The sequence below is a fragment of the Microtus pennsylvanicus genome, chromosome 12 (assembly GCF_037038515.1).
Source record: "Microtus pennsylvanicus isolate mMicPen1 chromosome 12, mMicPen1.hap1, whole genome shotgun sequence".
NCBI classification, from domain to species: Eukaryota; Metazoa; Chordata; class Mammalia; order Rodentia; family Cricetidae; genus Microtus; species Microtus pennsylvanicus.
The window spans coordinates 65,377,883-65,387,041 of record NC_134590.1 but is presented as its reverse complement, the minus strand read 5'-3'; the positions used below and the strand labels follow the sequence as shown (position 1 = coordinate 65,387,041).

General features: G+C 51.5%; 1 protein-coding gene across 2 annotated transcripts; it reads left to right on the top strand.

The window, feature by feature from the left end:
* Positions 1 to 1,695: 1,695 nt before the first annotated feature.
* Positions 1,696 to 6,166, top strand: Mtfp1 (mitochondrial fission process 1). 2 transcript variants are annotated; one of them, XM_075944105.1, is made up of 4 exons: positions 1,696 to 3,284; positions 3,899 to 4,026; positions 4,371 to 4,603; positions 5,168 to 6,161. In XM_075944105.1, exons 1-4 carry the CDS (start codon positions 3,218 to 3,220, stop codon positions 5,238 to 5,240), a joined length of 501 nt encoding a protein of 166 aa, XP_075800220.1. In that variant the 5' UTR covers positions 1,696 to 3,217; the 3' UTR covers positions 5,241 to 6,161. The 2 variants fall into 2 exon arrangements, with proteins under 2 accessions (XP_075800220.1, XP_075800222.1); XM_075944107.1 differs by lacking the exon at positions 1,696 to 3,284 and adding an exon at positions 3,377 to 3,768 and having other exon boundaries at positions 5,168 to 6,166.
* Positions 6,167 to 9,159: the final 2,993 nt, after the last annotated feature.

The following is a 9,159-nucleotide window of genomic DNA, read 5'->3' as shown; positions in this document are numbered from 1 at the left end:
ACAACCTAGTAGCCCTAAGAAACTGGGCTGGAAGGAAGACTTCAGACTGCACAGGAGACCCAGGCCAGAATCCAAAGAGGACAAATAGTTAGGGTGGGTCCTTGTCATCAGACTGCTAAGGGGGTCTCCAGAAACTGGCTCTAACTATGTCTACCCTGGAGACCTGCCAACTTCACCTGCCCAGTGACAGCTAAGTCAGGGAGAGGAGGGGCACACAGGATGGCAGCAGGGAAGAAATTAGAAAGAAGTGAAGAGATTGGGGTGCCACACTCAGGGAAGTCAGCTGCTGGGAAGACATTTGCTCCTAAACGAACATGGAACAAACCTCCATGATCGTAATGATGGTTGCAAGGGAGCAGGCTGCTAGGCACAGGATGGGAATCCCCACCTCTTCCAAACTTTTGTAAAAGGCTTGAGTATCTCCCCGCCCCCTCCCCAAGTCTCAGGAGTAACCCAAGTCGGCACTGGAAGGCAAACAGAGGGGCCTCTCTCCCCTAGAGAACCTCGCCAACTCCTGGGCCCCAATGGCTGCTTGTTTAGTTCTAATGGTTGCCAGTGACCCAGAGTTCTGTGGAACTTTGGTACCTGGCCACTGCTGTCCAGTGAAAGAGAAACCTTCCAAAAGCACAAGGGTAATTGCTTTCAGGAATGACAGATCTGAAAGGGCCCAGGAGGCCGTGGGTGGGTCCTAAGCCTCTAAGTAAGCCTCCTCTTGAGCAACCCTACACAAAAACGGGAAGTGGGAGTGACCAGCACACAGAGAGCCCTTCCCAGTCTGAGTCTCCCACAGTGCCTGGGAACCGGTCTCCCGACTGACCTGGGAGAGGGCTCGGCAGGTCCTTCTCTGTGGAAGCAGTAACGGCAGGGCAGCGGTGGGTTCCTCTTGCCTCTAAACGCTGGTAGCCAGGGAAAAGGGGCGGCCACAGGCGACCTTGCAGTAGCAGCTCTTGAACCTACACACCTTGCGAGCGAACGCCAGGTTACGGTTACGGACTGCCCAGAATTCTGGAACGCGGCCCCAGGCCCTTGCGGGGACCCCCTTTCCCCTCGGAATAAGACCCCGGCCCAGCCTGAGTACTCGTTCACCAAGCAGAGGGAGCTCTGTACAGGTGCAGGGCTAGCGACCAGAGAGGGCCGAGGCTACCCAGGATCTAGTCACACACCTCAGGAACATTTCCTGGCCTTGGTTTACAATGCTGTTAGGTACATTAACCAATGAATAAAGCAATTTTCAAATCAAAGAATCAAAGGAAGTAGAATTCACTGCCTACCGCCGGCTTCCTAGCGGTCTCTACACTAGATCCAAACACACGAGAGAGAGAGAGAGAGAGAGAGAGAGAGAGAGAGAGAGAGAGAGAGAGAAGAGAGAGAGAGAGAGAGACAGACAGACAGACAGACAGACAGACAGACAGACAGACAGACAGACAGACAGACAGACAGACAGACAGACAGCAGCCACGGAGTGTCGTCCGCCATCTTTGTTTATGGCATGAACATGCTCCCGACAGCCTTCACTGTGAGGGCGGAAACCCCGCCCCATTCGGTGGTTCCGGACGTACGGGGTAGTTCGTTCGCGCCGAGCGGCGCGGGCGAGCGTGTGCGGCGTGAGCCACGGGTACTAAAAGGGAGGGAGGCTGCGGATTAGCGTCACGTGGTTTTAGGGACCGTCTTCTAATTCCACTCCAGCACTACCGGTGTTTCAGGGCCTGCAGACAGATCTACCTTTCCCACCCGTGCCGGCACCGGGCCCTGTCCCCACTGACACTCAAGATCCTATGAGGACACAGGCTGAAAACGGTGTCTTCCACGGGGAGTCGGTATCAACCTTTCAGATCGTTAGTTACGGGTTAAAAAAAAAAAGGCTACAAGAGCAGTACAGAAACCCTGCTCTTTAACTACCTGGAATTGTTGCAAGGATTTTTTTTTTTTTTAAATACGTGTCCCAGGCCAGGCCTGGAACTCCCTATGTAGACAGTCTGGCTTCAAACTCATGTAATGCCGCCTGTTTTGCCTCCTAAATTTTGGGATTAAAAGCATTCGCCACCATGCCTGACTTTTGAAAATATTTAAGATAATTTGTATTTATGTGTATGTGTGTGTGTCTGTATGAGCGTTTAGCACGCGTGTGTGGATGCCTCTGGAGGCCAGAAGTGTCAGATCCCCTGAAGGTGGAGTTACAGGTGGCTGGGAGCCACCTATGTAGGTTCTGGGAATCATGAGTTAGTCTCTGGAAGGGCTGGAGGCGCTATTAACTACTGAGCAATCCCCGCCCACACTTGGGATTTGGACAGGAGGTGGCTAACATCTACAAGGTGACACAGCAGGATTTGTCTCCAGGGGCCACACTGTTGCCTCTGATGTCGCAGAGTGCTTTTCCCCTGCAGGGAAAGGGCTCATAATAACTAATCCCCCAACTCCCTCCTCCTTTTTATTCTGCTCATTTCCCTGGAGTTTAGTATGCTGAAGCCTTGGCTCCTGGCCTCATTAGTTTGCTCATTCATGTGATATCTGGCCCCCAGGAAGATCCAGTTAGATGCTGCAGAGGAGGGACTGGGGTTCTCGGCTCCCACCTCTCCAGAGCACTGACCATCAACTCTCCCCGCCTCGTTTACCGAATCCACTTTTAGAGCACGGGATCTGAAAACACCTAGTCTAGATTCAAATCCATTTCTTCACCTTTCAGTTGTGTGAGTCAGGAGAGAGACCTTTCTCTCTGTGCCTCTAATAACCCTCTGTAAAACAGGACCCAAGGCTAGTGCAAGAGCTTAAGGAGGCAAACCAAGCGACTGAACAATACCCGAGGACTGTTTTAATTAGTCCTCGTGACTGGCTAGGCAGTGTGAATGCTGGCATGCCTCCCATTTGCACAGGAACTGAGGCTCAGAGAAATACACCTTTGCTACAAGTCACACAGCTAAGAAGACACCATGCTCCGAATGGAACCCTGATCTGTTTAGCTACAAAAACTAATCATGCCTGAGAGAGTTTTGCAGTAGCTGTTCGGAGAAAACACGACTATCTGCAAAATCCAAGCCTAGGAGAGGGGCTTGGGTGTACAAGGCAATTTTCAGACACTCCCTGCAGTGGCGATAGCCCGACCTGTCCTTCAGCCTCGGACTTCTGGCGGGTTCTTTCCTGGTGTTAGCCCAGTGCTACTGGGAAAGGAGGTAGTGGTGAGGCTCTAACTTGCAGTGATTCGCACCGTGCTGGGAAAATCATGTCGGAGCAGCAACGGCAAGGAGCCGAGCGCGACCTCTACCGGGACACGTGGGTGCGCTACCTGGGTGAGCGTGGGAGTGAGAGACTCAGCGACCCCATCACTCTGGGAAACAGTAGTCATGGGATGCGGATCTGGAGTCTGAAGGAAAAGGTTGGGCAGGAGATTGGGCTCAGGACAGGACCAGGGACTTGTCCAAGGTCACACAGCACTCTCTCCGCGGGTCTCTGCTGGAGGCACAAGCCAATGCGTGGTTTGCCGTCTGCGGTGTGAAGCACTAGCCATGGGGTCAGAGGATCTGGATCCTACAGCCTGCCATCCCTTGGTGCTTCCTGAGCCTCAGTTTCCTCTTTTGCAAAAAGGGCTGAACACGAGGCATTGTTGGGTGCTGATTTTAAGAGTTGACTAGCCTGAGAGGCCTTGACACTTGTTAATTGTCAGTGGAACCCACCCGTCTGTCATTGGTGCAAGAACCACAGCTGGGGCTCTCTGATCAACAATGAGCTATGAACTTCATTGTTGGCGTCAGTCCACAACCCAGAAACCAAAAGGTAAAGTCACTTGACTTAGGTCACCTGCCCCATTGTAGTTTAGCAGACTAGGATTAGAAGCAGCTCTCTGTATAGCGCCCCCTCGTGGAACAGCCTCCGGGCCGGAGAATTAAATGCCTTTTCCCTCCAGGCTATGCTAATGAGGTGGGGGAGGCTTTCCGCTCCATGGTGCCCAAAGCTGTGGTGTGGCTGAGCTATGGCGTGTCCAGCTCCTACGTGCTTGCTGATGCCATTGACAAAGGCAAGAAGGCAGGAGAGGTGAGTGCTAGTTCACCCTTCCAACCCCATCCTGGTGTGGGTCAGTGTGCAGCCTTGCATGTGGGACAGTCCTAGCCGCGTTAGCATCCTGCGGTCCATAAGCTAACCCTATTTGTAGGCTAGTTCATCCCCACCTGACCAACCCACATGGGTTGGAAGTGGCAGTCAGTACTTCTGGATGTAGGCAAGTCATCCTCGACCCTGAGTGTAGCCCAGAGTCCCCCTCCCAGCTTCCTTCTGCCCTGCCCCCTCCCTCGTTCCTCCTCCCCGCTCTGCCCTCATGCTTCTGCCTATAGGTTTCCTGCTTCTGCTCCAGCTGGGTTAAATGTCTTTGTATCTACCAGGTGCCAAGCCCTGAAGCCGGCCGCGGCACCAGAGTGACCCTGGCTGTGGTCGACACCTTTGTGTGGCAGTCTCTGGCCTCTGTGGCCATCCCAGGCTTCACTATCAACCGTCTATGTGCTGCCTCTCTCTATGTCCTGGGCTCTATGACCCGCTGGCCCCTGACTGTCCGCAAATGGACCACCACCACACTCGGGCTGCTGGCCATCCCCGTCATCGTCCACCCCATTGACAGGTATGTGTCTTCCGCCTGCAGGTAGAGTTAGGCTTTGAGAGCTGTGGGCGCAGAACCACAGCATCAGAGGCAGGGCAGAGGAAGTAGAGAGGGCATCTGTACCCTTGTCATAGGATGTAGCAGATACTTTGACCATGTGGGTGCTGGGAATTGAACTCAGGACCTCTGAAAGAGCAGCCAGTGCTCTTAACCTCTGAACAATCTCTCCAGCCTCCAGAAATACATTTTAAAAAAAGAACTAGATGTATGTATCAATCCAAATAGACCAAGATATAGTATGAGCAGAGGTCTGGGGGGGGGGGTGGAGCATAACTGACCCTGAGTCTCACAGTGAGTGCTTTATCCACCTTGCCTCAGTTTCCCCAACTGTAGAAAGAACAGGAAGATGGTTATTATTCTCAGGGGGTTAGGTTTGACTCTCCTAAGTAGCCCAAGGGGAGGAGAATGGTAAAATGGAGCCCAACCTGGTTGCTGTTGGTACCCTGTATCTAGGACTCTTTCCCTAAAGTCCAGTGTGTTTCCTCACTCTTAGCTACCTGCTTACCATGTCTTCTCTTCTTGCAGGTCAGTAGACTTCCTCCTGGATTCCAGCCTGCGTAAACTGTACCCATCGGTGGGGAAGCCCAGCTCCTCCTGATCCTGCCTGTGCCCTGCCCATGACTGGCCCGCTCACATCAGAGAATGTGGACACTTGGCTGTTTGGTGTCCACGACACTGGCATCCAAGTGGGTTCAAAGTAACGGATGCTTAGAGACAAAAGCCTTGAGGAGTGTTAGCTGCAGTGAGTCCCAGAGGTGGGACCTGACCCTGTGGTTGTACTGAGTGGGAGTGGACGCTGGCTGGGCATGTGTTCTGAAATATTTTTTAAGTATTTATTTTATGAGTATAAGTGTTTTAGCTGCATGTATGTGTGTTTGTGCACCACCCTTGGAGGTTTAAAGAGGTCACTGGACCACCTGAAACTGGAATTAGGGACGATTGTGAGCCACTATGTGGGTGCTGAAAACTGAACCTGGTTTCTTTGCAAGAGCAGCCAGTGTTCCTAACCACAGAAGTACCTCTCAGCTTCTAGACCTATCTTCTGATGGAAAAGTTAGACCCTCCCATGGAAGAGAAGGCCACTAAAGCCCAGAGAAGACATGGGATACTCCTAAGGTTATGGACAGCTGAGGACCAGGCTGTCCAGATGCTCTAGGTCACTTTGTGGTAATGTGGCTGAGTGACTTAGGGAAGAGCACAGAGGTGCAGCCTTTGGGACACTCAGGATAGAGTCTCTGGCCAGCCCATCCCCGCTGCAGGAGCTGTCGGGGTCTGGTTGGGAGGCAAGACAATCATACACCAAGTGCTAGCCCAATAAACCCTTAAACAATGGTATTTTCTTTTCTTCATTGGGAAAAGTAGGGATGCAACCACACCAACAGCACCGAAGGAGAAGTGGGCTGGTTTCCTGGCTCTACCGGAAGGGGTGTGGGGAGAACAAGGGAGGGATGTTCCCAAGCCTGTTCAAGAGGAATATCAGATCCAACGAACCAAAAAGGAAGGGAGGGAGAAAGGAAGGGTCTGAAATGAAGGTTTAGGTGGGGAGAAATGAGAGGGTGTTTCATGTGGAAAGGTGGTATGGTGTCGTTGATGGGGTTGGGGTGGGGTCTCCAGAGCCATGGCAGGGAGTCTGGACTGAATTCTAGACCTTAGAAGAAGTGTTGGAAAGTCTTGGAGACAATGTGGAGGAAGAGGAAACCTTATTTGCTGCTGGTGAGATGCAAACTGGTGTAGCCATTATGGAAGTCAGTACGGAGGCTCCTCAGAAAATGAGAAATAAAATGACTTCATGACCACTCCTGGGCGGGTGCCCAAAGAACTCTATCCTCAGACACGACTTGCACATCCATGCTCATTGCTACCCGGTTCACACTAGCTAGGAAATGGAACAGCCTACGGGCAGATGAATGAATAATAAAATGTATTACATAATAGACTTTTATTTAGCTATAAAAATGACAATAAGATGTAAGGAAAATGGATGGAAGAGCATGCCTGCATCTTAACTGTTTATGCTGTAAGGTCCCTGTCACAGGCCTTCTCTGGTCCTTAGAATTTAGACCTGGAAAGGAGAGTCATGCCATCTACCCTCCTCCTGGGCTAGTGGGAGGGCCAGAGCAGTGTGTCGCTGGTCAGTGTTTAACCACTGGCTTCTTTAGGATAGAGAGACTCTATTGCTCAAGTCCATGCAAAGATGCTCCCATTGTGTCCTCTTTAAGGCCACCCAAGTGAAGCCCTTGAACACAACCAGGAACAACGTCACATTACCTAGGTGACTGCCAGAGCAGTTCCTTTGAAGGACGCCCCAAACCACAGATGCCATCAGCCCGGCTCTGCTGTGTCTCATCCGGCACATGCACATCCGTGATCATAAATTAGGAACAGGAAGGATGTGTGTGTGGGGGGGGCACCAGGCAGCATCTACTCACCTCATAAAACCCCAGTAAGAACCAAAGTTTGTTTCCACCGAGGTTCACCCCGCAGAGCCTTAGGCTGACTTACAAAGCATGTGTGAGGAGCCACAAACAGGAGCACAGCTGCCCCTAAAGCTGCCACACAAGGCCCGCACCCACGACGATGATGGCTTCCGCATGGCTGTATGAGGTCCCCTCCCTAGTCCTGCCTGACCTGCTTACTTCTAGCCCTTCCCTAGAACAGACCTGTGCGCTCCTGGCTGAGAGGAGTGGCTGGACACTGCCCTATGAAAAAAGTTAAATGTCAACACCGAGTCCAGTTGTGATCTTTTGTAAGCAGCCACCACCGAACTCATGGGGGCAGTTTGGCTCTTAGGAGAGTCCTGAACAACAGACCACAAGGACAATAATAAGCTTTAACAATTATAACCACACACTAGAGTAAGAGCTTTTCCAGACTTGCAAACTGATTGTTTCTGGAGTTTTCCACTTAGTATTTGGACAGCAACTGACTACAGGTAATTGCTGCATAGAAAGGAAAACCATGGACAAGACGGTAGATAGAAATTATCTCAGCAGGGGCTGAAGGGGATGGCTCAGAGAGGAAAAGCTTTTGAAATCATGGGTGCACTGCAGGTTGTCCTGAGATCCACCAGTGTTCAAATCTGAGATAATTGCTTCTGAAAGCTTGGCCTTAACATTGTGTAATCATGTGCAATAAAGTCAAGGGTAAAGGCTTCACACGCTGAAGCAATAGGGGAATGAAAGGACAGATTGAGAAAGGCTCATAAGAAAGACACCTATAGCCAGGCCCACACCTTTATCTGAGCACTGAGGAGGGCTGAGATAGGTGGATCTCTGAGTTCAAAGCCAACCTGGGCTACACAGAGTCCTGGCTAGCCAGGGCCACATAACGAGGTCCTGTCTCAAACAAAACAAAAACAGCAAAGAAACCGACCTCTAGAACCCTGCTAACTTCAGGTTCTCCAGATTGGTACAACTGGTGGCAATCTCAGAGTCACCTGGAATGGCATCCAGGTTTGATAGAGAAGGATGTGGCGTGGCTGGGCTTGAGGATTGTCCAACGCTGCAGAGATGGCTTCCAAACTCTTGGGTTTAAAAGCTTGAACCAGGCATGGTGGCTCAAGCCTTTAATCCTGGCACTCAGGAGCCAGAGACAGATGGATCTGAGGCTAGCCTGGTCTACAAAGCAAAAAAGAAGAAGGAGAAGGAGAAAAATAAAACTTATAGTTAGCCTGCCTTGGCTTCCAGAGCCCCTCTTCGGCCTTATTGGTGGTCATGGGACAGACGTGGATGCAGGTTTGCTGCTCCATGATCAGGTTTCCTCCCTGGCAGGACTAGGCTGTGAGGGCCCAGGCCAGGGCTTGGTGGCACCTGATTTGTGGCTTCAGGCAGAGCCAATGAAGGGAGCTAAGGTCTGCCTCAGCTCCTCCCTTCTTCATTGAAGTGTTTGCTTCCAAAGATGGGTTGGGGAGTTACCTAGCAAACAAGCTGCTCTTTTATCCCAGGAGACAGGATTTCTCTGTGTAGCCTTGGCTGTCCTGGAACTTGCTCTGTAGACCAAGGCAGCCTCAAATTTACAGAGATCCGCCTGCCTCTGCCTCCACCAACCAGGGCTCTCTGCAAGACTCTTAAGTTCTTCTCACGGCAGGACTCTTGTTTGATTCAGGGTAGTCCATTGGGCTCCCGAGGCTCCCATGGGATATGACCAACAAGGTACCCTTCCAAAGGAACTGATATGACAGGAAGAGGGTAAGGTCCACCCCAAAGCAGGCTAGCAGGGCCTAGGGTGGAGTCCAGGCATCTTCAGGGGAGACTGTTGGCAGGAGGCTACAGTAAGTAGGTATGGCTAGGCAGCCCCCAGGCCTTATGGCTTTGTCCTAGAACACCCTGGCAGTTGGGTCTCCAAGCAAGCCCTGGCTAGTTTTAGGGAACACTAAAAATCTCCACCAGGGGGCAGCATGCCTCAATATGCCCTTGTTGACTTGTCAAACTGGTCATTGAGTTCTCATTTCTCAAATTTCTCAGTGGCTCCATTTTTCCTAGTGGCCCCAGAGACCCAGCCCTTCATATGGTAAGGGT